The 27954-nt window shown below is 36.6% G+C and overlaps 1 protein-coding gene across 1 annotated transcript in view; it reads left to right on the top strand.

Moving 5' to 3' along the window:
- Positions 1–19012, top strand: part of LOC141326425 (uncharacterized) — a 51680-nt gene extending 32668 nt beyond the window's left edge. Inside the window, exons 3-8 of the mRNA XM_073835173.1 lie at positions 2463–2627; positions 8033–8201; positions 9673–9800; positions 11662–11783; positions 14332–14435; positions 17269–19012. Coding sequence (XP_073691274.1) covers positions 2463–2627; positions 8033–8201; positions 9673–9800; positions 11662–11783; positions 14332–14425 — 678 coding nt within the window. The 3' untranslated portion in view covers positions 14426–14435; positions 17269–19012. The remainder of the gene's footprint in view (positions 1–2462; positions 2628–8032; positions 8202–9672; positions 9801–11661; positions 11784–14331; positions 14436–17268) is intronic.
- Positions 19013–27954: the final 8942 nt, after the last annotated feature.

Here is a 27954-nt window from a genome sequence, read left to right as displayed (position 1 = left end):
GACTGATAGTGTAAAGAATCCCAGTGTTTGACACTAGAGGCTAGACTAGAGTTAACTTTTAAAAAGGTCCTCATGTCAATTTGGTGAAAGTTTTATAAATTGGACATCAGGAAAAAAAAAAAAAAAAAAAAAAACATCTTATATGAGCCATTTAAAGCAATAATGGAAGTTTGACGGAAGCGCAAGGTTACTAGAGAAGCATGAGAAAAGTTCACGTTCAAGTGAGCAGAAGCGTGACCTGCCAAAGATCTCACACTCTTTCTGAGGAAGCGAGTGATGTCAGCTCCTACTATTTCATCTCTCCGTCATGTCCTCTATTGTTTAGCTTCTGTGTTTCCATTAATGCTGGGCTTTGGGACTGGATTGGACGCAAGTGGCGCGGAAAAGCTTTCGGAGGGAAAAAGCCAGAGACCTGAACTCACATCCTGCTTTTGTTGGGACACTTTTTGGAATGTTGATGATTGTATAAATATTTGTTCAAAATTTCCTTTGATTTTTTTTTTTTTTTAAACGTGCGCATCTGCAGCTTTACAACCAGAGATGGAAGGATGATTCAACAAATAAACAATAGGACCTAACACTTTTCCTAACGATTATTCACACCTTAAAACCACTTACCTTCAATTTATTAATTAAGTTTCAACTTTAATTAAGTTTCAATGGGGTATAAACATACAAGTCTACATTGGAATTAGGGTTAGACGATGTCTACAGTAGGCTAAAACATTGCGATGGATGATGACATTAGGGGTGTGCCTGAAGCTTGAATCAATATAGAGGACTTGCACTTACATCACAGTGTGGTCAGTTACCGGGATGCACAGCCATATTGGAGATATTCAGATGTAAACAACAGCATGGATTACACAGTTAACATACTACTGAATACGTTGTTCTGCTAATTTATGCTGTCTAAACCATAGAAAAGACGCAGTATTTTGACAAACTAAAGTTAATAGGTGGTAAAGATAAGAATGAGCAGTATTAATTAAGATATTAGCCTAATATTTCACCTACCTGACTGGAAATGATAAGAACAAACATGAATGTTGTCAAGATTCTTGCCCTGGAGACCCTGGTTCAGTTTGGCCAACCACAAACGCATTTTGTTTTGCACATAAACCAGCTAAGGACCAGCTTGAAGCAGCATCCCAGCATCAAAACTACCTAACCAGCATATGCTGGGTTTTTCACCAGGGCTGACAAACATCTAATCTTGTAAAATGTGTGGTAAGTACTGCCGCTCCATAGTATATACAGAGTATGTGTGATCGTGAATCACGAAAGTGAAAGTAAAAAGCGAGCACACATTCAAAATCGATTTCAACTCAACATTCTGAAGTCTGTTGACTTCTCATAGAGTGTTTTCATCAATTGGCCATATTGGCGGCACTGAACATAAACAATGCCACTGAACTGAACAGAACTCCCAAATTTTGCTGCTGAAAATGTTCAGTTATTGTCATGTTTTGCGCTGTACTAATCGGTCGGACCAGGAAAAATATTTGGAGTACTATAAACTGCCAAAAGTCATAACAAATCAAGAAGAAGAGTGCAAAAACCTGTCTGAGGAACAAAAAGTGTTTGTGGTTGGCTGAACTAAACCAGGATTTCCAGGGCAAGAATCTCAACATTCGTGTTTGTTCTTTTTATTTCTGGTCAGGTAGGTAAGATATTACCACCTATTAACTTTAGTTTGTCAAAATATCACGCCCTTTCCTGTTTACTAAGTCCTTCTCTATATGATTTAGTAGCTTCCACGTGTTTTTTCCATGGTTTAGACAGCATAAATTAGCAGAACAAAGTATTCAGTAGTAAATTAACCATGCAATCCATGCTGTTGTTTGCATCCAAGTATCTCCAATATGGCTGCGCATCTAGTTAACTCACCAAATCATGGCTTAAGTGCAAACCCTCTATTGGAATTTTTGGATTTGTTTCCATAAACCAATTTCGTTACATAACGGTGTCAGTTTTGGTTGAAATGAATGTCGCACAATGATATCTGGTTTCCTGGAATGTGTCAGATTGTTTAATGAAAGGCAGCAGAGTACTTGGCAAGCTGTATTTAGACCATCTTGTTTGTCTAAATGTGTTTCCAGAGCTGTAAATCCCATTGAATTCCACTGAGTAATGGGTGGAGATCACAGTGCTTCCTTCATCTGTTTGAAAACCTCAGGTCCACCTGAACACATGCGGTCATGCTTTCTGGAATGGTCTTTATCTCTTACTGCAGGAGCCTTGGCTTTGCTCTGTGCTCATTAGCACGTCAAATGAGCCGTTGGCTTTCAAACAATAGGATGCAGTTCTCACTGTTCTTGTTGGCTTGTTCCACAAACATTGCTTAACCCCTGGGGGGTCTTTCCCCAAGGGTGCAGTCCTGGTGTCCATGTTTACAGCCCCATTTTCGGTTGCATTATGAAACTTAAATGATTTTGTTTCTGTTTTGTCTTGACAACTAGGTGAACCAAGCCCGTCAGTCTAACCCACTAGGCTCTGGACTAGGGTACCTAGAGCACATCTGCCAGCTCATAGAGAAGATCGGACAGCTACAGGAACACAACCTACGACTACAGAAACAGATCTGCGGCCTGCAGAAGGATGGCAGAGTGATCAAGACTAAAGAGGTATCAATCACCTTCCAGCATTAGTCTTTATGAGCTTACCTCAAAGGTTTCCGGGCCTGCTCCTGAGGGGTAATATCCTGCAGAGTTTAGGTCTAATCCTGTTTAAACACACCTGAACTAGCTAATCAAGGTCTTTAGGAGTGCTAGAAATGTTCAGTCAAGTGTGTTTGGGCAGGTTGGAGATAAACTCTGCAGAACATTGGCCCTCCAGGAGCAAGTATAGACACCCCAGCTTACCTGATATACTTGGTCCAGAACAAAATTGCAAAAATGCACTACAATTCTCAATCTGAAACTGATTAAAGGCACTGCTGTAGGTCTGGGTCTGAAAGATGACATCTTAGAATTATGATTTTGTTGTGGGTTAAACCCCATATTGATGCTTAGGGCAAAGTATTATTGGTTTATACTGTGTCAGTGTAAATCCAGCTGGTTTGAGCGAGGTTTAGGGGTTTTTGGTCAAGATGGATAAAAGCGTATTTAACAAATAGAGCTGTCGGGTTCAGGCCTTTTTCGACCTGTACGCATATGGGGTATTCGTTTCAAAGGATGCGATGTCCCCTCACATGGATTTCATTTGTTTTTATTTGTCCTATGTTGACATTATTCGGGACGAAAGTCTTTTCCTGTGACTTTGTTTGGTGGGTCATTGAGAGGAGCTCACTCAGGCATGAAATACTGTATGTTTTGTTTAAACTAAAACTGCTTCAGAATTGTAAACAGACCAGATTATGTTATTTAGCAGGTATTTGCTGCAAAAGGCCAAAGTGAGACGGATTTCTGGTAAATCATAAAGTTGTTCAGATTTAATTGAGTTAACAATGTGTAACCCATAAAAATCTGAAAGCTACATGTTTGTTTTTCCATCTCAGAACAAGATGGTGCATCTGGCTTGAATGTTATCAGCCCAAAACCACAGGAAAAATATCAACAGGTTTTACAATGTTTTGTAAAGTCATGGGTGTTTTTCTAACATGTCGGTCTTTGTTTTTCCCTGTGGATTAGTACCTCTTTAAAATTAGTAACATAATGCCAAAATGTTAAGACTAGAACAGTTAAAAGCGGATGCAGTGTGTGCAAACCCCAGATGAATGAAATTCACTGAAAATTCAGCCAGATTTGTTTGTAACATTTATTTATTTAGCTAAGGTTAAGTATTATCATATAAAATCAGTATTTAAAAAAGGTTCTTTTAAAGGATGCATGCGTACAAGTTAGCATTTGTGTCTGGAAGTGAACTAAATGACCTGCTCACTGAAAGGTTCTTTGGGAACCCAAAATGGTTCTTTATGGTATTGCTGCAAAAGCTCCTTTTTGGAACCTTTATTTTTAATGTATTTTTTGGAAATGTAGATATTTTATGTAATGTAGCCTTGCCTTTATCCATCGCCTACCCCAGTTTTCCCACCACTCTAGTCTTTTGCTGACTAAAGGCTGTGACATTATATTGTGTGGACATCTTCCTGACCTCTAGACACAGTGCTGTTGAATGAGAGCAGTTTTGTTCATGGTTTTTCAGTGTTATCTCTAAACTGGCTCTGTCAGTTCGGGCCCTGGGGCCGGAAAAGACTTACACGGTCACAGTGAGTGAGCTCAGTGGGGGCCTGGACTTCAAAGTCATCAAAGAAAGCAAAAGAGAAAGAGAGGCAAAATAAAGGAGGACATTTTAAAAAGTTTTTTTACAGAAACCAAACATGCCTAAATGTTTGCCTTAGGTTTAGGTTCTTTGGTTTTTCAGAATTTTTGTGTATTTGAACCCTTTCCAACAATGACTGTATGGTTTTGAGATCCATTTTTTCACACTGAGGACAACTGAGGGACTCACATTACAGAAGGTTCAAACACTCACTGATGCTCCTGAAGGAATAATCATGCATTAAGAGCTGGGGGTGAAAACTTTTGGAATTTGAAGATCGGGGTAAATGTAACTTATTTTGTCTTCTGGGAAACATGTCACTCCCGCCTGTAGCCTCTACTAAATGAAAAAATATGATATTTGAGCAAAATAAGAAAAATGTACACATCTTTATTCTGTTCAAAAGTGTTCACCCCCCACTCTTAATGCATCGTTTCTTCTTTCTGGAGCATCAGTGAGTGTTTAAACCTTCTGTAATACTTGCATATGAGTCCCTCAGTTGTCCTCAGTGTGAAAAAAGATGGATATCAAAATCATACAGTCACTGTTGGAAAGGGTTCAAATACACAAAAATGCTGGAAAACCAAAGAGTTTGTGAGACCTGAAGGATTTTTTATGAAGAACAGCGGGCAGTTTAACTGTTCAGGACAAACAAGAGACTCATAAACAACTATCAGTAAACAAAAAAACACAGCTGTGGATCATTCAGGTAATAACAAAGTATTAAAAATCTAGGGGATGTAAACTTTTGAACGGGTAATTTTTATAAATTCAGCTATTATTTTCTCTTGTGGACTATATGTAAATATCTTTTATGTGAAATATCGTATTCAGGTCAATACTAAATAAACAATAACATGCAGTTTGCACGATCCCTCTTATTTTGCTAAAATAATTAACATTTTGCAGATTCTGCAAGGGGGGTGTAAACTTTTGACTTCAACTGTACAGCATGACAATTGAGTCTTCAAGGGGTCAAAAAGACTTAAAAGATTTTTGATTTGTTGCGGATTCATAGGAATTTGTACATTTTTGTATTGATCTCTACCTCTCGGGGGGTCTCATACAATTTTCAAACAAATCATGCGTTCTTGTACAAAATTGCACACTTTTGAAATAGCTTTGTTTTCTCATGAGACTAGGTTGATAAAATCTCTTGAAACTCATGAATTTCTTTCTCTTGCTCAAGACTTGTTCACTCATTGAAATACTTTGCAAAAATACTAAAAGAATTGTTAATGGAATCGTTAAGGAGCCAAAAAAAGATCAGTGGATCTAGAATTTTAAATGTTTCATTCCATCTAATTCCAAATAGACACACAGGACCACCCTTCTTGAACTCCCTGGGTCTTAGATTCTCTGGGCTGTGTGTGTCTTTGGAGAAAAAGCAACAGGCAGCAACATGCTGTTACACACATCAAAAGGCAGGGGAACTCCTGAAACGTGCCCCAGTCTCCACTATAATGGACCAAGCTGTCTCGCCAGTCTCCTCCTTGGCTGTTTTACCCACCCGCCCCCCAAACCCTCACAGCATGCTTTCATCTGTACTCTTAAAAAGCATTCAGAACTCAACAATATGCAATTACCAGCATTGTAGTGTCCTCTGTCTCTCTTGTTAGTTCCACACCTGGATCTCCTCAGTTATCAGCCATGACCGATCCGATGAACCAGATACGCTCCATCAGAGTACAGCAGGTTGAAGCATCTGGTGTTTTGGTTTATGGGACATCTAAGGCAAATTCTTCATCTTCAGTCCATGTTCTTTCTTATCGAATACATCAGGAATTTTTATATTGCAGAGATACTTTCCAAGGAATTGGGGTTCAGTTCAAAGGCAGCAAAGCTGTGTCTTTGCTCTAAAAGTTGCAACAACAACACCAAATCCTCAACAAACAGCATCTGCCCTGGCATCATCACCTCATTTGTCAGACAGTGTTTACCATGCAAATACTAATGTAATGGAACTAAAAGGATAATCTTGGATAAACAGAGATTTGGGAAGCGTCTTATCACTCTGACTGACAAGAAACCCTGCCAGGTTATTTTCAGAGATTGAAAACTCTTGAGAAATAGATCTTGTGTTTTTAAATTACAGTTTTCAAAATATTAGTTATATCTACTGCACTCTACATTTGGCCAGGAGGCAAAATGTGTAACAACAACAAGAATAATTGGTGGAAATGACACTAGCAGATTTCAGCTGTTTAGGTGGTCCAAGTGGTGATGTGTGATTCATGAGGAAAATGCTTAAAATAGTGACCCAGATAAAGTAATTTTCCACTGGAAAAGCAATTCAGGGTCATTTTGATTTTGTCTCATGATTGCATGATTGTTGAAAGTTTAATGTTCCCCCATAGGAATGAAAAATCCCAAGTGAAATGTCTTTATTATTTAAAATTGTTTCTCCTAGACAACAATAGAATTAAATAGTTTTTTCACGTCGCGTCATCAATCGGCCATATTGGTGGTACTGAACACAAACAATGCCAGTGAAATGAAACTCCAAAATGTTGCTGATTATTCCTGCTGAAAATGATCAATTATTGTCATGTTTTGGCCTGTATTAATTGATCAGACCCGGGGAAAACATTTGGAGTACTATAGACTGACAGAAGTTATAACAAATCAAGGAGAAGAGTGCAAAAACAGATTGAGGAGCAAAAAGTGTTTGTGGTTGGCCAAACTGAACCAGGATTTCCAGAGTAAGAATCTTGAGAACATTTGTGTTTGTTCTTATCATTTCCAGTCAGGTAGGTGAAATATTAGGCTAATATCTTAATTAATATTAACTTTAGTTTGTCAAAATAGTGCACCCTTTCCCGCTTACTAAGACCTTCTGTATATGATTTAGATGCTTACACAATTTTCCCCATGGTTTAGATAGCATAAATTAGCAGAGCAACATATTCAGTAGTATATTAACCATGCAATCCATGCTGTTGTTTACATCTGAGTATCTCCAATATGGCCGTGCATCCGGGTAACTAACCAAATTGTGACATAAGTGCAATATTTTGATATGTACAAGCAGTTGTTTGCACTCTTCTCCTTAATTTGCTATAACTTTTGGCAGTCTATATAGTACTCCAAATGTTTTTCCCGGTCTGACAAATTAGTACAGGCCAAAACATTACAATAATTGACCATTTTTAGCAGCAATAGTCAGCAAAATTGGCAAGTTTTGTTCAGTTCAGTGGCATTGTTTATGTTCAGTGCTGCCGATATGAAAACACTCTATACACATTTACTCTGTCTCTTTTTTCTTTCTTGTTAGATACTTTAATTTCTAAATAAACTTTGACTGATATGATCATACTCTGGGTTTTTATCACAGTTAGATGAATTATATAATTTAAAATAAGTTAAGATCAGATAACATGGCATTAGAAATTTACCCAATTTTTCAAGTAGCAAGGCTACCCAAATAGTGTGAAATAAATTTTATTCAAATAGCTGTTGTCACTGAATGCATGCGTTTGAGGGCTTCAGTCATTTTTCACTTGCACAAATCCAAACCAGATGTCTATTCTACGGGCCAAGTATGTGCTATCATCCTTGACCCATGGGCGTGAACATCCACAAATTGAATTTAGTTTTCATAAAGTGAACTATTTTAAGTGCTTTTCTTTCCCAAATAACCAGTCTTTGCTTTTTTGGAGCATTTCAACTATACAAAACATAAAGCTTTACAAATCCATGTACAATTTTACAATGTATGCACATTGTGTGCAGATTTACGACAGATTCTCACTGCCAACTTTTTTTTCAGGACTTTTTCATGCAACACTGTAGCTGTGGAGCCGCCAGCCTGGCCTTCCAAGAGCTCAGGAGACACTTTCGGAGTGACCACTACAGCCTGACGGCGTCAAGCAGCACATTGTCTGACCTCAGCACGATCCCTGAGGTCACGCGCATCCCCCTCAGGGCGGCCATGAGAGGTCAGTGTGCAAACACACCTGCAGTCATACACTAAGAGCTAAGATTAATCTGTGTTTACACTGGCTGGAGCCCCTATTGAAAAAACCTAATGTTTGTAAGGAGCAGGCTTATCTGTGCCTAATAGTAATCTGATAACGGAATGAATTATATAAAAAGCATTCAAATTTAAGATAGATAGATAGATAGATAGATAGATGTCGAAAATTAGTGGCATGTCGAAAAATATTCATACCCTTCTCAATAATCAATAGAAAAGCCTTTATTGGCTATTACAGCAATCAAACGCTTCCTATAATTGCTGACCAACTTTTTGCATGTCTCCATGCAGACTCTGACTGGGCCACTGCAAAACGTTAATGTTTTTGTCTGCTAACCATTCCACTTTTGCGGTGTGGTTTGGGTCGTTGTCGTGCTGAAATGTCCACTGGTGCCCAAGGCCAAGTTTCTCTGCAGACTGCCTGATGTTTTTGTTGAGAATTTTGATGTATTGCTCCTTTTTCATGGTGCCGTTTACTGTGATTAGGTTCCCCTAAAAGAAAAAACCCAAAACATTAGGTTCCCACCACCATGTTTGACAGTGAGGATGGTGTTCTTAGGGTTGAAGGCTTCTCCTTTTTTACGCCAAATGAAGGCTACATCATTGTGGCCAAACATTTACATTTTTGTTTCATCTGACCATAAAACAGAAGACCAGAAGTCTTCTTTTTGTCCGGATGAGCATTTGCAAAGGCCAAGCGGGCTTTTGTGTGCCTTATCTGGAGAAGTGGCATCCTCAGTATCCTCCTGGCCAGCACAGGTGTCACTTTTGGCTTCCGATCATGTCCTCTGAGGTTTTTCACAGTGCGGAATATCTTGTAGTTTTTAATAATACTTTGCACTGTAGCCACTGGAACTTCAAAACATTTGCTGGTTTAATAAAAGTAACTTTAAGTCAGAATTTGCCAGGGGTATGAATAATTTTGGGCTTCACTGTACATAGATAGATAGATAGATAGATAGATAGATAGATAGATAGATAGATAGATAGATAGATAGATAGATAGATAGATAGATAGATAGATAGATAGATAGATAGATAGATTAGCCCCTTGAGTGTCCCCTGTGCAATCACTTGCTGTCCACGTTGCACACGTAGAAATGTTTTTTTTTTCTTTCTTTTTTTTGGTTGCTTTTCTTCCATCTCATGTTCCATCAGGTGGGTGGGCAACCAAACATTAGTCTCTGGAGAAATGGGAAATGAATACTTCAGGTGGAATTTCTGGAATTCCATATAGAGAAAAGAAACATATCTCAGGGATTTTTGGTGGGCAGGAAAACAAATGTATTTTTGAGTGTGTGTACACACCACACCCTTTAGAGGGTCTAGAGTTTAGTCATAGATTACACATTTAGAATTGGTCATAATAGTTTATGAACACACCCCATTTTGTGTTTTTGTAATTATAAAATTGCATCTTTTATTCTGGGCAGATGGTGAGATGGGTTGCCAACCTGCTCTTCACGTTTGGAGGAGAGGTCTGAATCGGAGAAGCTACACAGAGGGAGAAGCCAAGTACCTCAGCGACAGCGCTGAGGTCCTCTCTGCTCCTCACAGGAGGGTGAGTTAGTCAAATGTCAACTCAGTGACTCAAGTCAACAAACACTCATCTTTTAACACTCAGGGGAAGCAGAATCATAGCAAATGTTTGGCCAAGCCTCCCTGTCTCATGTATCCGTTTACTCATTACGTTTTTCTAGATTGTGGTAGATGAGTCAAAAGAAAATGTAATGAAGGTGACATGGATGTAAGTAGAGACTGTTAAAACTGTTAGTCACTCTATTATTTGTTATGATTATAATCATTCAGTTGAAAAAACATTCCACTGGACAAACTCCATAAATCCAAACTTTGCAGAAATAATAATAATAAAAAGTAATTATGAGAAGTATTATGAATGTTTTTTTTTATGTATATCTCACTATCATTTACAATTATAATAAAAACAGCAGCTGTGGTTCCCAGAATTTTGTCAAAATAGGGTAGCAACATTTAAAGTCAAAAGTATACATACACCTTGCAGAATCTGCAAAATGTTAATTATTTTATCAAAATAAGAGGGATCATACAAAATGCATGGTATTTTGGACCTGAATAAGAAAAAAAAAAGATGTTTACATATGGCCCACAAGAGAAAATAATAGTTGAATTTATAAAAAGAAAAAGTTGATTCCTAATACTGTGTTCTTACCTGAATGTTTCAGAGCTGTTTTTTTGTTTGTTTGTTTGTTTTGTTTATTGATAGTTGTTCATGAGTCCCTTGTTTGGCCTGAACAGTTAAACTGCCCGCTGTTCTTCAGAAAAATCCTTCAGGTCCCACAAATTGGTTTTTCAACATTTTTGTGTATTTGAACAACGATGACTGTATGATTTTGAGATCCATCTTTTCACACTGAGGACAACTGAGGGACTCATATGCAATTATTACAGAAGGTTCAAACGCTCACTGATGCTCCAGAAGAAAAACACAATGCACAAAGAGCCGGGGGTTAAAACTTTTGAACAGAATGAAGATGTGTAATTTTTTCTTATTTTGCCTAAATATTTTGCCTATAATATTTAGCACTGTCCTTCAGAAGCTACAGAAGATACTTACATGTTTCCCAGAAGACAAAATAAGTTAAATTTACCTTGATCTTCAAATTCCTAAAGTTTTCACCCCTGCCTCTTAATTCATTGTTTTTTTCTTCAGTGAGTGTTTGAACCTTCTGTAATAGTTGCATATGAGTCCCTCAATTGTCCTCAGTGTGAAAAGATGGATCTCAAAATCATACAGTCATTGTTGGAAAAGAGTTCAAATACACAAAAATGTTGAAAAACCAAAAAAAAAAAAAAAAAAAAAAAATTGTGGGACCTGAAGGATTTTTCTAAAGAACAGTGGGCAGTTTAACTGTTCAGGACAAACAAGGGACTCATCAACAACTATCAATAAACAAAACAAAACAAAAAAAGAAACAGCTGTGAAACATTCAGGTAAGAACACAGTATTAAGAATCAACTTTTAAACAGGGTTGTTTTTATAAATGTATAAAAAAAACTATTATTTTCTCTTGTTGACCATATGTAAACATCTTTTTTTGTGAAATATCTTATTCAGGTCAAAAATACCATGCAATTTGTATGATCCCTCTTATTTTGGTAAAATAATGAACATTCAGCAGATTCTGCAAGGTGTATGTAAACTTTTGACTCATTGTTAGAAAAGGTTTCAAATACACAAAAATGCTGACAAAAACCAAATAATTTGTGAGACCTAAGGATTTTTCTGAAGAACAGCAGGCAGTTTAAATGTTAAGGACAAACAAGGGACTCATGAACAACTATCAATTACTTTAACCAATTATTTACTGTAGTATTATTTACTGTAATCTTTTACCGTTAAAATGACAATCCTTTTTACAGTGTAACTTTGTGTGTTGCAGCTGAGTGAGAACTACACATGGGGAAGAGTGAAGGAACTAGTGAAGAAGACCAAACTGAGAAACCAGAGCCGACTGGGACTGTCTTCAGGCTCCCTGAAGAGATCCTGTCCACAGCTTTACCGGTACTCCATCCATGTTTTCATAATCATCCAGGAGTTTCAGATCATTAGCATTCAAAACAACACTCAGATTTTCTCTGAAGGCTCATTGAATGTTATTTTAAAACTAAATCGAATATTTATTATTTCTAAAAGTCAAATCGACATATTATTCTTTCACAGACGATTGGTTTCGATATTAAAAATCAATCAGAATGGAAATGTTTTAAAGCTCTCTGCCTTGAAGTGTTGTTGTTCCCTTGAGGGCACTATACAGTAACTTCTGGGAAGCCGTATCACAAACACAAGTACTACTAATGGCTCCTCTCTTTTGATGTTATGACTCACTATGTGTCCATGTGATGCAAGATAAGGCTCTCATCACAACCGCACGCTGTAACGCTAAACTGCTGGGCGTCCTAATCTCGCCTGTACGCTGCCTCCTCTTAAATACCTCAGCACTGGGCTCATGTGGTAGTCGGTGACTAGCACCACATTGTATGAATGAGCAGAGAGCAGAACACCGATTAAGTATTGGATCTCATTCAAGCCAGTATTATTTTAGCATTTTTATATACTATTGGAGTGTTTTATTAATATTTTGGGTAACACTTTACAATAAGGTGTCATTTGTTAAGATTAGTTAATGTGTTAAAGGTTTAGTTTACTTCCAGAACAAAAACGTACAGATAATTTACTCACCCCTTTGTCTTCCAAGATGTTCGTGTCTTTCTTGAGTCGTACAGAAATTATGTTTCTTGAGGAAAATATTTGGGATTTCTCTCTTCAATGGTGCCCCCAAGTTTGAACTTCCAAAATACAGTTTAAGTGCAGCTTCAAATGGCTCTAAAGGATCCCAGCCAAGGAAGAAGGGTCTTATCAAGCCAAACAATCTGTAATTTTCTAAACAAATTGACAGTTTGTATACTTTTTAACCTCAAAGGTGTTAGAGTATGTCAAAAAACTCCCATCTCGTTTTCTTCTTCAACTTCAAAATCGTCCTACATTGCTGTATTACCTTTTTTTGTAAAGGGCATTTGATCTTCTTTACAGGTTCACTTTGTAAACAGTGGGTTGGTACTTCTGCATTTATGTAGGACCTTTTTGAAGTTGGAGATGGGAGTTTTTCGACATACTGTAACCTAACTGTATTAAACCAGAAAAAAACAAGAGTTCACGCAGACATAGACAAGACAAGCGTTTGAGGTTAAAAAGTATATAAATTGTCAGTTTGTTCAGAAAATGACCGATCGCTTTGCTAAATAAGACCCTTCTTCCACGTCTGGGATCGTTTAGAGCCCTTTGAAGCTGCATTTAAACTGTATTTTGTAAGTTAAAACTTCGGGGCACCATTGAAGTCCATTATATGGAGAGAAATCCTGAAATGTTTTCCTCAAGAAACATGATTGTGAGTAAATTATCTGTAAAATGTTTTGTTCTGGAAGTGAACTTCTCCTTTAACTAACATGAGCAACCAATGAATGATACATTTATTACAGAATTTATTAATCTTGGTTAATGTTAGTTACAATACAGTTGTTGATTTTTTGTTTTGTGTTAGTTCACAGTGCCTTCACTAATGTTAACAAACACAATTTGTGATTTTAATAATGCTTTAATATATGCTGAAAGTAACATAAACTAAGATTAATAAATGCTATAGAAGTATTCATTCTTAGTTCATGTTAACTAATGTAGTTAACTAATGAAACTTATTGTAAAGTGTTACCGATTTTTAAAAATAGTTAAAAAACTAGTTATTGTTGGAATCGTTCTGTCACGATATGATACAGAAATCCCAGTATCACAGGTTTTGTGGACATCACTAATGCTTGATGTTAGATCTATGTTAATAAATCAGCTGATACTGTGACGCTGATCAGTTCTTTATTCTAATTGGTTGAAAAGGCTAGAGACTAGTTCCAGGTTTGCTGAATGAATTCCAACATCACCTGTTTCTTTCTGAACTAATAACAGTTACTTCATCAGTGACATAGGAAAGAGCATTTTAGGGACAGACCCTTGAAAAATGTCTTTTCTCTCAATAAAAAACAACAACTTGAACCTTAACCTATTCCACAAGTGAGCTGTGATCCCACCCACAGGTTGGCACAGACTCAGATGAATAGTTTCAGGGCTGCAGTGTCAGGTCGGAGGTATGCTGGTGGGAGTAAGCGAATTCCCCATGTATTTCACTCATTAGATGAGATATGGGAGCTATGCTGAACGCGCTCTCCTCCCGAGAGCAGATATTTTCTGAGGAATATATCCATACGGACTGATGATTCATACAATATGCTGACTTTAAGAGACCGTATTTGCTTCAATGATAATAAGTGCAGTGCGATTTAAAAAATCAGGTCAGACTGTCTTCCATTAGTTCAGATGAAGTTAATGGTGCATTAACATTCTCATGGGTGCTATCTAGAAAAGATTATATAATATGTTTAATATGTAGTGTTCCAATGTTTAGCATGATATGGTAAGCATGCTTGAAATCCACACCTCAGTTACACTACAAATTTGTTCTCTACTACTAAGATTGCTAAAATGGTGTCTGTCTTCCTCACAGGCCGGATGTGATGTCAGCAGAGCGGCCCAGGACAAACAGAAACTCCATGATCGCTCTGGGCCATCAGAAACTGGACTATCTGTGGCCACAGTAGTATTAGTCAGGTAGGCTGAAAAATACATCTTCTGCCACTACCTAGTGAAAGAACTATGGAAATTAAGGTCAAAAACTAACAGTAAGAGCCAGATTTATTAAACAGGGCAAATAAGCATTAGAGATTCCAAAAAGGGAAATTCTGCATGTGATTTACTGACAATGCATACATTAAAAACCACAGACAATCTACCAAGAGCAGTGCAAATTAGCACCTGCTTTAAGACATTTTAATGTCTGTTAGTAAATCTGGCCCTATAGGCTTCAGTGTTAATAATCAGTAATTAATTACTGTAATTCAAGTACTTTTCATTAAAAAAGCAAGGGACTGCTCTTACATTTTCTGTAGAGTTACATTTGATGTAATTGCATTGAATATTGTATAGATTGTATAGATACAATATAAAATTCTTTATAAAACAATAGTGGATTTAACATCAAAATTTAACATCTAATGTTAAAATGTATATTTTTAATCTTAAATACTTCAGTCAGTTCAATTTTATATGATATATTTGAAAGAATTAAACGAATCGTTTGATGTCTATCCTTGTGTTGTTCAACTGATTTATATGGGATTTAGTAAGTTATCAGTAATAAGCAATGTAATACATAGCGTAATTATTACAGTAATCTAATTACATTGATTAAGATGTAATTAGTGGCTAGTGTGGTTAGTGATGCATTAACTTAGCCAGAACTGTTAATAATTGAACTTCTGACTAATTTATCCTGAAGTCACTTTATGTCAGATGCATAAATACTGGCAGCAAATTTAGAGCAAAGACCCTCAGTGAGATCATTGCATTAAATTGCTATTTCTACCGCAACACAACTTAAAAAAATAAAATACTGATACGATGACCACAGCAACTGAAAGAGCTTACAGCTGATGATGGACATAAGCGTAGGCTGAAACCAAATGCCGTACAATTGATTTTTCCCCACAAGGAGTCTAAACGCCCCGATATTTGAGTGAAATCCATGCTGGGAAACTCCTTCAGTGGCTGCGGCATCATGACAAGTATCGGCAGGATGGCATCTAGCATTTCCACTTGTATGCTTTTTTAGTCGCTATGGTCACTTAAAAGTCTCAAAGGCATCAGGGTTAAAGTGGAGAGAACAAAGACGCAGGTTTTTTTTCATCCACAGGCATCTACCCATTTTTTTTCTCTTCTTATCGCTCGAAAAAGCACTGAAGACTTACATTGCTTCTCTTGTTGTCCTTCGACTAAAAAATTACAAACAAAAGCAGCACAATGTGGCATCGTATCAGTATTATCCAAGTTGTGTTGCAGTAAAAATAGCAACAGGTAGCGCCAGTAGCTTAATGAGTGCAACCATTGAAATAATAGTCTAAAATATGTGTAAAACAAAGTTGATTTTAAAAAATGCAAATCTTTCATGAGTTTTCTACTACATATTTCAGTAAGAGACATCACTTATGTTATATTAAGCCATACAAGTCTTAGTACCTGAGGTTCCCTTTAAAAGTTACCCGAAGAACCTAAAGATCCAAGTTGGTTCAAGTTGGAACCCCTTAAGTTGCTCATATATGACCCTGGACCACATAACCTTAAAGTTTTAAAGGAGTAGTTCACTTTCAGAACAAAAATGTACAGATAATGTACTCACCCCCTTGTCATCCAAGATGTCTTTCTTTCTTCAGTCGTAAAGAAATTTTGTTTTTTGAGGAAAACATTTCAGGATTTCTCTCCATATAATGGACTTCTATGGTGCCCATGAGTTTGAACTTCCAAAATGTAGATTAAATGCAGCTTCAAAGGGCTCTAAATGATCCCAGCCCAGGAAAAAGGGTCTTATCTAGCGAAACGATCGGTTATTTTGTAAAAACATTTACAATTTATATACTTTTTAATCTCTTCACAGAGTACACACAGAGCTAGACAAAATGAGCATTTGAGGTTAAAAAGTACAGTATATAAATTGTAATTTATAAAATTGTACAATACCCGATTGTTTTGCTAAGACCCTTCTTTCCTCGACTGTGATCGTTTAGAGCCCTTTGAAACTGCATTTTGGAAGTTCAAACTCGGGGGCACCATAAAAGTCCATTATATGGAGAGAAATCCTGAACTGTTTTCCTCAAAAAATACAATTTCCTTACCACTGAAGAAAGAAAGACATTAACGTCTTGGATGACAAGGGGGTCAGTACTTTTTTGTTCTGAAAGTGACCTACTCCTTTAAGTAGCACAGGTATATTTGTAGCAAAATGTATGGGTCTATATTATTCTTTAATGCCAAGAATCATTAGAATATAAAGTAAAGATCATGTTCCAAAAAGATATTTTGTAAATTTCCTACCGTAAATATATCAAAACTTAATTTTTTATTAGTAATATGCATTGCTAAGAACTTCATTTGGACAACTTTAAAGGCGATTTTTTTTCAATATTTAGATTTTTTTGCACCCTCAGATTCCAGATTTTCAAATAGTTGTATCTCGACCAAATATTGTCCTATCCTAACAAACCATACATCAGTGGAAAGCTTATTTAGTCAGCTTGGTTTCGTGGTCCATTGTCACATATAATGCTATTCAGATAGCTTAATCGGTGAGCCAAATTCCAAATGTTACATATGGGCTGTCACAGACTCCCATGGAGGAGGTCAGAACAGAAACAATATAAAACAGAAACAACAAAGCGTTCAAAACTCGGTCCCCAATGATGTCCAGGGTTTGTGTTCCAGGTCAGTTGTTGTTTTAGCACTGTTTGGACAGTACGGCTCTATCTCTCAGCAGTGTTGTTTCAGTTCAACTGATATCATGCACACAGTGAATGAGCAGCGTGTTAACTCTCAGCTTTTGTTTTCTCATCAGACATTGAGCAGATGGCCTGCGATGGGGCAGCTTTTCCCAAGAGCAAAGGACAAAGTGATGGGTTTTGCAATTCGCAGATGGTTTTTCCAGACTGAAGAACGAGATGGGAGAGAAATGCACAAGAAAACGATGAACGGGATTTGAGTAATGAGAGAAAAAAGTTAGTATCGTGTGTATATAATACTAGGAGAGATGTTTATATGTTGATGAAAGTGTTAAGTTGACCTGTTGATGGAGCTTGTTTGTGTGACATGACATTTCTGTGAATGCCATTAAATTCAGATAAAGCACTCATTAGATTTGTCAGCTAATGAGGTACTATTAAAGACTGTATAAACGTGGAAATATGATTTACAGAATGTGATCAGACAAAGGGAGTTACAGTAAATCCTTATGTATAGTCTAATGTAATTTCCGCTGGGACAATTTACCAAACACTGTCCTAATTGTAAAAAACTTGAAATGCATCCAAATGATAACAAATGTTGAACATGCATGCTTTAACTTTATATAAATCATTTGTACCACTCTTATAAGAAGTGCCATGTGTAAGTGTGTATATACAGACATAACAAATATGCATGTATGTATCCATGATACACGGATCATATGTACAGATGAGAGTGGATAAGAGGCGCTCCCACGTCAGAATTCCTCTATCTACAGACATATATCGCTGTGATGACAGGCTTATGATAACATGTAAATGACTTATGGCAGTTCTGTATGCTGTTCGCCTGTCTGATGTTATATAATGTGTTGTAACCTTTCGCTTCCCTAAAAGTTAAGCAATGCCCAAAGTGAGAACCTGAAATAATATCTTTAAATACACTGTAAAAAGTTTTCACCAGTTTCACCTTAAAAACTTCAGTTGATTTTAAGTTAAATCAACTTAAAAGTACAAATAATTTAAACTCATAAGTTAAATCAACTTTAACTTAACTAATTGTATTGTCGTGAGTTGAAATTAATTGTAGTTTTAAGTTGATTTAACTTAAAATTTTAAGGCAGCTGCTGAACTTTTCAACTTTTTAAGTTGAAACTGGTGAATTTTTTTTTTACCATGTATGAATGAAAAAGGTCTTCCTATATACCTGCCAAATATCATTCCAAAGAAAAAATGCTGTCTTGATTCAACAGAATAAAATACTGAATAAAATGCTCATAAAGATGTACCTCAGGGAGAAAACGTAAATAAAAAAGTTATGAATTGACCCCTTTAAATTAATCAGGTGTATAATTCAGGCTAATAAAAACACTACAGTTAATTCACAGTGAAACAGTTGGATATGTGAAGCTCAGACAAGTGAGCACCATTTGATTTGAAGTGTTTAACTGCCTTTGTTGACAGCTGGGTGAGTGAGGTACTTAAATACTGATGGCTAGATCAGGTCTGTTTTGCAGATGGAACATCAATTTTCTAATTAAACTTCTGTAACATTATATCATTCTGGCCAGGAAAGTGTATTAAAACACGGCTTCCAGCATATAGTAATGGATTTGGATGTACACTTGACTTATCATTTCATAGTCACTGTACTGAGTAATGGTGTTAAACTGTGTGTAAAAATGAATGAGAGCTGAAGTATGGCAGATTTTTTTTTGTCTGTTAGGGACAGAAGACAAGACAAAGAGATTTTGTACTTATCTTGTGTTGTAGTGTACCAAATGGACGGAATAATACAATATGCATATTGCATTGTTATTCAAATGTATTTTTAATAAATATGATATTTCTACATAACAGATGGTTTAAATGTGTCTTTCATCCTACATGGTCTCATGACAAAAATGTACCTGTGGGCACTTTTCTGCAAGACGCGAAATACGTACCAATAAGTACATATCACTGCAGTTTCCAAAAGAAATGAACACTAGAGGCAGTAAAACTCTGATACCTTTTATTCCTTTTCACACAAAGTATGATTTATATGCTGGGAGATTTGAAAACTGGTGCTTTTGAATGTTAGCATGACATATCTAGCTTTATATCTATGGGTTTTGATAGATGGTAGGTTTGTTCGGTAGCTCACGCAGTACAGAGATGTACTTGAGAGGTAAAGAGCTCTGGTTCGAATCCAGTGTAACTATGGTTCAACAAAAGAGTTGAAATCTATACACAAGGAAGATTCAAATGCCATCAACAAATGTGTTTTTATATCAGTTTTGCATTTGTTAACACTATCGGGTACATTTATGGTTGGGTTTGGTGAAGGACATATTTCCAACACGATAGAGCATTAACTTTTAACAACAGTCCCCAGATATTTGAACTCTGAACCCGCAATACGTACCTGAGGCAACATAATAACAAAAATAGCAATATGCACCTATATTAACATAATAAAAATGTGCCAGGGTTCACGTATTGAACCAGCGTTTTAGCCAGTGCTCAAATTGAATTAAGTTTTATGGGGGGTCCCCTCTATTTTTTTTTAACATGCTCAGGACAGTTGGACATTGCGATGGATCAGAGGTAAAAAATGAAATAAATATTGTTCATTTTCTTGCACAGACCGATTGTTTGGTGTCTTAAGACCTCAATGTATCGTCACGAACCACAGGGCTTAATTTGGTTTTGTCTGTGTATGTTTTTTTTGACTCTCAAAGCTGTGTGTCCCATTGACTGCCATTATATGACTGACAGACTGCAACGGTTTGAGTTAAAAATCTTTGTTTGTGTTCTACTGAAGAAACAAAGTCACCAACATCTTGGATGCCCTGGGGGTAAGCAGATAAACATCAAATTTGAATTTTTGGGTCAACTATCTCTTTAAGTGAATATAAACAGTTCACTGAAAGTATCAGTGTTACATGCATGCCTTCCATCTTAAAGGGACAGCATTCCTAATCAAACACCTATCTGTGTCATTAATGTTAACCAACAAAAGATGTTAAATGTATACATGTTAAGTAAACCTATACAGTATACTGTATCTGAAAAATTAGTAATTTGTATACCAAAAAATGAAAATTGTCATAATTTATTCCAGTTTTCCCAAATTCAATACTTGATTTCTCATAAGCTTAATTCATTTGGTCTAAAGAAGAATTAATGACTATTTTTATTTGAAGACTACATATAAAATAGCTACCAAAATAAATGTTGGTAACTGCAGTTTGACTAAAAGTAACGACTAAAAGTTGACAAAAATTCAATGACTTTTCATCGACTAAAACTAGACTAAAACTATGAAAGACTCAAATGACTAAAAAAGTCTATTAAGCATTTTCGTCTCAAGATAAAGACTAAGTCTAAATAAAAAATGCTTGTCAAAATTAACACTGTTCAGAAAGCAGTCTGGAATAAATTGATTTGCGCAGACATAAACGAATTTAGGTGTATTCTGTGGCACATAACCATTAATAACAAAACTAATCCCCTGTGTCCTCAGTATCTCTGATGTGGGAGAAAATGAAGACTTATGTTCACTTTCACATGTTCACAACTACAAAACACCTGCATTGCTTACAAGACACTGTTGGAAGCCCGTTTCCGCCAAGAATATAGAAAAAATGTAATTGCAAATTTTTATCTCACAATTCTGATATTTTTTTCTTGCAATTGTGAATTTACATCTCGCAATTCAAAACTTTTTTTTCTCAGAATTGTGAAATAGAAACTTTTCTGAGAACATATCAGTCTTTTCCCCCTCACTTTAGTTTTTATCTTGCAATTCTGACTTTATTGTGAGTTTATATCACACAATTCTGAGAAAAAAGTAAGAATTGTGACTTTATGACTTGCAATTGCGACTTCTTAGAATTGCAAGTTTATTTCTGAGAATTGTGAGTCTATATGTCAATTCTGAGAAAAAAAAGTCATAATTGCGTGAAAATCTTATAATTGTGAGATAAAAAGTAGCAATTACCGTTTTTATTTTTATTCAATGGCGGAAACGGGCCGCTCGAGTGTAGAGAAAATGGCGGACAGCATACAACTGGCTGAGGGCTGAAATATGCTAATATGGGACAGTCCGTCAGCAGTCGTTGGCAGAGATTGTCAAAAAAGGTTGATAATTGACATGGTTTAGGTTTTTTGGGGATTAAAAAAGAAGTGAATGGGTTTTTATCATTGTAGGGTGGTTGTGTCCACACACTGCTAAAGCACATTTATTTGCAAAATTTTGCATCCAACTGCCCCTCTAATAGCTCTTAAAAATAGACCTTACAGCCATTTGTAGCCTTTTTTCCAGAGACCCTAAAAGGAGGATGATGGGGAAAAAAAGACAGGAGGCAAAATTATATTTCAAAGTTTTTACATTCTCTTGAAAAACTTTTGAGTTCCTTTCTCTGATAAACCCTGAGAAACTGCGTTGTCTTGCAAAATATTTGCACTCTCTTGCATAGTTTATATAGTTTTTATCATGTTTTGCTAATGAACACAGTTTCTTGAGGGAATGTAATACTTTTGCAAGATAACTTAAAAACACTGAATTTTTCCATCCATGTCAGTTTGTTTTTATCACCATGTTCCCTATAGGAGCTCTGCAGATTCTGAAAAGGTAATATTTTTTCATATTCATGTCAAGATACAATTCACAAATGATAAAAATGGAAACCGACTTACAGCATAATGTAAAAACACCTTTCAATGTATGAGAGTTAATATTTAGTAGGATAAGCAGTGACTAAAGGATCAGGTGTGAAAACATGAATCCAAGTCACGAGGTCATTGGGAGTTGACAGAATGACAGCAAATATAAGCGTTACTCTCAGCATGAAGTATCTCAGGTTTCTCTCACTTAACACAGAGTTCAAAAAGTTGCTGCACAAACCGAACAGCTTTAAATAAATGGTTTAAATGCGACAGTAAACCACACATGTACAGTAAACAATAAATGTTAATTTATAGCATATGTGGGACTTATAGAGTCTTAGACTTTATAAGTGTGCACCAAACTCATAAAATCTTTTATGGAATCTAAAGACTTGAGAGTCAAGCTGCTTATCAGCATGGCAATGCAGAGCACATTGGATATTAGTGCCTCCCTCTGGTAGACAAAAGTAATGCATGAGCTAGGCCATATTACTATTGCCACATGTTTTCAGAACACCAAATTCTTAAAGGGTTAGTTGACCCAAAAATGAAAATTCTGTCATTAATTAGTCACCCTCATGTTGTTTCAAACCAATAAGACCTTTGATTGTCTTTGGTACATAAATGAAGATATTTTTGATAAAATAAGAGCTTTCTGATCTCCAGAGACAGCAAGGGTACTACCACGTTCAAGGCTCAAAAAGGTACCAAGAACATTGACAAAATAGTTCATGTGACATCAGAAAGCTCTCAGATTTCATCAAAAATGCGAAGGTTTGGAACAACATGGGGGTGAGTAATTAATGACAGATTTTTAATTTTTGGGTTAACTAACCCTTTAATAGTTTGAAAGCACATTCAATTTAATTATTGACAGAAGTACAGCAAAATGAGTTGACTGATGCGTTTTGGAAAGTCTATAGAACATTTTATGAGAGTTGAGTGGCTTTTTGAACACTCAAGAAATATGAACTCATTTTGTACCCTCAGAGGTTCAGGAGGGCTGGTGTAGCTGCACACATTCCAGCAACTCTAACACAATGGAGTCATAAAATATGTCATACAGGCCCACCCTCTGCACCTACCGATACCACAGGCCAGAAACAGACCAATGACGCTGTGAAATATATAGTGGGATGTGTGCCAGTGATTGATGATTTACAGGAACACATACTTGTGCTCCAATGAGGCAACACCGGCATAGTATTTGTTCAGTTTTGTGCATATTTCTTTAATGCAGAGAACATTTGTGCATTTAAAAATATATTAACTCTAAATGTAATATTGAATAATACATCAAAATGCGTCATCGGATGCAAAACTCACTTTTACATGTTGTTTGAACATTAATGTGTGTTGGCAGTTTGTGTACACAAACACCCTACAATGATAAAAATCCACCCAGTGGTATTTTTTTAATCTTTAAAAGTAATATCCCCTTTTTAAAATCAGGTCATTCTCAGCTTCTTGTCGGTGTGACGACACACGACAGAGGCTGCTCCCACGATAGTTGACTGACATGAGCGCCTTACTTTAGACCCGCCCTCACCGAGCTGAAACAGTCTGACTCCGATCGCCATTGTGTGACTCAGGTGCAGGGGAAGACAAGAATGTCTCTGATTGAGCGATTGAGGTGTTCTGTTGTTGGATGTAAGAATGAACATAGCAGTCATCATTTACTCCTGACATCTGATCCGCTGAAGACGCAGAGGATAACGTTACATTCGTTTTTTAAAGGAAAGCGCCGATCCCGATCTACATATGCATCTATGTTCATGTGAATCATTCGTGATGCAGCTTCACCCACAGCAGAAGTGAGTATAAGGGTTTTTTTTATGCATCTTTGCAAATAGCCTTTCTTAATAATGTGCTTGTTGGCAGCTAAATGCGGCCAAAGTAAACATCATGTCTCATCATCCCAGGCAGAGAGGGGTGGGGCGAGCAGAGCTCATTTGCATTTAAAGGGACCATGCAATAAAATGAGTTGATATTTTGCAGAGCTAAAGGGTAAAAGGGTGTTTCTTTACACTACTATTGAGAATTTTTAACCAAAGTATATTATAGACTTTTCATTAAGACCCTAAAGAATAATATGAACTTGTGAAAAATGAGCATCCTTTAAAATATATTAACTTTAAATGTAATATTGAATAATACATCAAAATACATGTACTTCTTTAAAGCATGACAAAAAACATGATTTAAAACATACTTTTTTTGTGTTAAGTGCTATAAACGATCCCCATTGCTACCAACCCAGAAAATGAACGACAATGTAACTTTGTTTTGGTAAGCCTTGTGAAAAAGCATGTGAAAAAACAAGTTCTCGGATTTTGCTCTCCCTGTGACATAGAAAGGGGCTCTTATTATAATATTACCGCCCCCTAATCTGCACATTTCCACCCATGGCGCCGCCACCATTGTGTTTTGGCAATCGACAATGGTGTACAAGTTCTACTGCTATGGCAAAAGTTTAAGGTCGCTGGGTTCACAGATGAGCACTGAACACTATTTAGAGTTCCAATCTCAGAGGAGACAAGAGATTTATTTACTATATTACGCTGCTGCCACACAGATCTAACAGAAACATGCAATTTCTTTCCCAGCTGTTCACAGACATAACTAACTTATGTTTTTAACATAAACTTGTGTGTTTGACAGTTTAAGCACAATAAGACATGAAAGAGAACTTAGTTCAGTACTCACATGCCATATGACAGCTGCTTTCTGTGCGCGTGCTTCAGATGTGTGCGTTCAGAAAACCCTATATCAGAAGTTCAAACTAATTTGATTTAAAACACATGATTTCAGCGCAATAGACATGAAAAACAAAACCAAACAGATGTTTTTTAGCAGAGTATCTGATGTACGAGCTGTAAAGGCACAGACATGTTCTGGAACAGGAAAGGAGCAGCAGCTCATTTGTATTTAAAGAGACATGCACAATTGCACATGTTTCTGCTTCCACTCAAAATAGGCATTTTCAAAATGATATAATAAATGATCTGTGGGGTATTTTGAGCTGAAACTTCACAGACACATTCTGGGGACACCTGAGACTTATATAACATCTTGTAAAAAGGGGCATAACAGGTCACTGAGAAGGTATAATTCAGCCAAAAATGAAAATTCTGTCATTAATTACTCATATTGTTCCAAACCTGCAAGACCTTCGTTCATCTTCAGGATACATTACAAATTAAGATATTTTTTGATGAAATCTGAGAGCTTTCTCACCCTGAATAGAAAGCAACGGACACGTTCAAGACCTAGAAAGGTAGTAAGGACATTGTTAAAATAGTCCATGTGATATCAGTGGTTCAACTTTAATTTTATGAAGCTACGAGAATACTTTTTGTGCTCAAAGAAAACAAAAATAACAACTTCATTTAACAATTTCTTTCCTTCTGTGTCAGTCTTCGACAAATGTTTACGAGAGTATCATGAGGCATGTGTGCAGGGGTCCTAATGCAGGACCCAGATGGGCTTCACCAGAAGCAGAGAATGTGCGGCGGAGACTGGAAGTAAAGAAATTGTTGAATAAAATCGCACAAAAGTATTTTTGTGTGTTCATAAATTTAAGGTTAAACCACTGATGCCACTTGGACTATTTTTTAACGATGTCCTTACTACCTTTCTGGCCCTTGAACATGGTAGTTGTGTTGCTGTCAGTGCAGGGTCAGAAAGCTTTTGGATTTCATTAAAATATCTTAATTAGTGTTGTGTCTTATGGGGTTGAAATGACTTAAGGGTGAGTAATTAATGACAGAATTTTCATTTTTGGGTGAACTGTCCCATTAATTGATGGACTGGAGTGTGGATTGCTTGTGGATTATTGTGATGTTTTAATCAGCTATTTAGACTCTCATTCTGACAGCACTGTGCAGTTATCTAAATTGTGATGCCTTCCAAAATGACTAAAATTAATACAATTATCATAATCATACTGTTTCTAAATGCCAAATGCTAAAATGTAATTTAGAACAACATAACTGACAGATTTAGATCTGATTTAGATTTGCTAATTCAAATATAGAAGAAAAAAAGAGAGAAAATGTTCAATTTATAAAATTAAACCCACAACAACACTGCAGTCAGATTTACAATTTCCTTTTAGTGTCTTACAGGAGGTGGATGTCTGCCCATCCAGGTCACACGGCACAGTCTTTCATATCTGTCCTGAGAATCATTTCCTTCTGTGCAGGAGATTGTGATTCGCTCATTGAGCAGGACTGAGTCATACTGTGATTAATACACTACTGATTGGCAGAATGCTAGAAAGTGGACATACTTGATGCATCGCTATGACAACAGCTCACCCCTGCCTCTTGGCATTTCCTAAAGGATGGCTGGCCAGTTGGATGAGTTCTCCACAAATGTCACAAGCATCTACCACTTCAGGCCATCACTGTCTTGAAACACACACACACACACACACACACACACACACACACACACACACACACACACACACACACACACACACACACACACACACACACACACACACACACTGGCTGAGAACCAGCGGCAGGCTGCTCTGGCATTTCATAGAGGGAGCAAATAAGGTTTTTCTCTGTAGCAGCAAGTCCTCGGCGTACACACAGAGAATGTGTTGAACTCCTCATTATGTAATGGATCACTTATATGATACATTTATTTGTTTGCATAAACTGTATTAAGAAAATAAATATATGCAATTCAGTGCAATTTATAGTAACATGAATATACTTCATCTTTATTATGAACATGTTTTCAGTTGTGTAAGTCATTTTAATATTTTCTGTAATTCATAAAAACTTAAATATCAACTATCTGTTTTGTTTAAAATTACTATTTATATTTTTTCAAATGTAAAATCCCAAGAAAACTTCATGGCAGGTTCACAAACTGGCCTAAATAGAGGGTCACGATTTGGTCAGTTATTTGGATGCACAGCCATATTGGAGATACTCGGACGGATGTAGACAACAGCATGGATTGCACAGTTAATGTACTAATTAATACGTAGTTCTGCTCATTTAAACTGTCTAAACCACAGAAAAAAATGTGTGGAAGCTGCTAAATCAAACAGAGAAGGACTTAGTAAACAGGAAAGAGCGCAATACTTTGACAAACTAAAATAGATGGTAAAGATACATACAAGCAGAATTAATTAAGATATTAGCCTAATATTTCACCTACCTGACCGGAAATGATAAGAACAAACACGAATGTTGTCAAGATGCTTGCTCTGGAAATCCTGGTTCAGTTCAGTTTGGCCAACCACAAACCATTTTGTTCCTCAGTTTTTGCACTCTTCTCCTTGATTTGTTATAATGTTTGTCAGTCTATAGTACTCCCATGTTTTCCCAGTCGGACCGATTAGTACAGCCCAAAACATCACAATAATTGACCGTTTCCAGCAGCAATAATCATCTAAATTTGTGATTTTTGTTCAGTTCAGTGGCATTGTTTACATTCGGTGCCTTCAATATGGTCGATTGATGACGCGTCGTGAAAACACTATTATTTGTTCACTGACCTGCTTCCAAAGTTCATCTCACTGACTTGTCGCAGTGTTCTTTTCTCTCACAAAGGTGTTATGTGATTTCAGCAGACTTGGAATAAAGCACACTGTGTGAAATTTTCCATATCACTGATCACAGGCCTATCATTGGTCTACAGTCCACTCTGTGGAAGATTTATTTGTTTTTGTATTATGTCTGCTATATTTTCAAGTTGACGTAAACATGCACTGAAGTGTTTGGATGCTGCATCACATTTTGCTAGGTTTGAATCATGAGTTTAAAGTGTTTAAATCAAGACAACAACACAATCCTTTAGTTTCAGCTCTGAGTTTATTTCACTTCACTGAATAACATTTAATGTATTTTGAACTCTTTGGTAATTTATTTTCCTTATTATTTTGAATATGTATTTGATTTCTATGTGCTATATAATATAAATATGGTTTATAGCAGGTGTTAACAGTGATCAACAACCATTATGAAGGGCGGGGTCGGCGGGTGGGGTTGCTATAAACCATTAAAGCTCATTTGGTGAGACAATATGACCACCCCGTCCTCCTTTTGTCAATCACCGTGTCACACCCCCCACCACATACAACACACTACACCACACCGGTCATTTACGACTCTAAACGG

This window comes from Garra rufa, chromosome 2 (genome assembly GCF_049309525.1).
Source record: "Garra rufa chromosome 2, GarRuf1.0, whole genome shotgun sequence".
Lineage (NCBI taxonomy): Eukaryota > Metazoa > Chordata > Actinopteri > Cypriniformes > Cyprinidae > Garra > Garra rufa.
The sequence above is the reverse complement of the archived record's forward strand: the minus strand, read 5'-3'. Positions and strand labels throughout refer to the sequence as shown.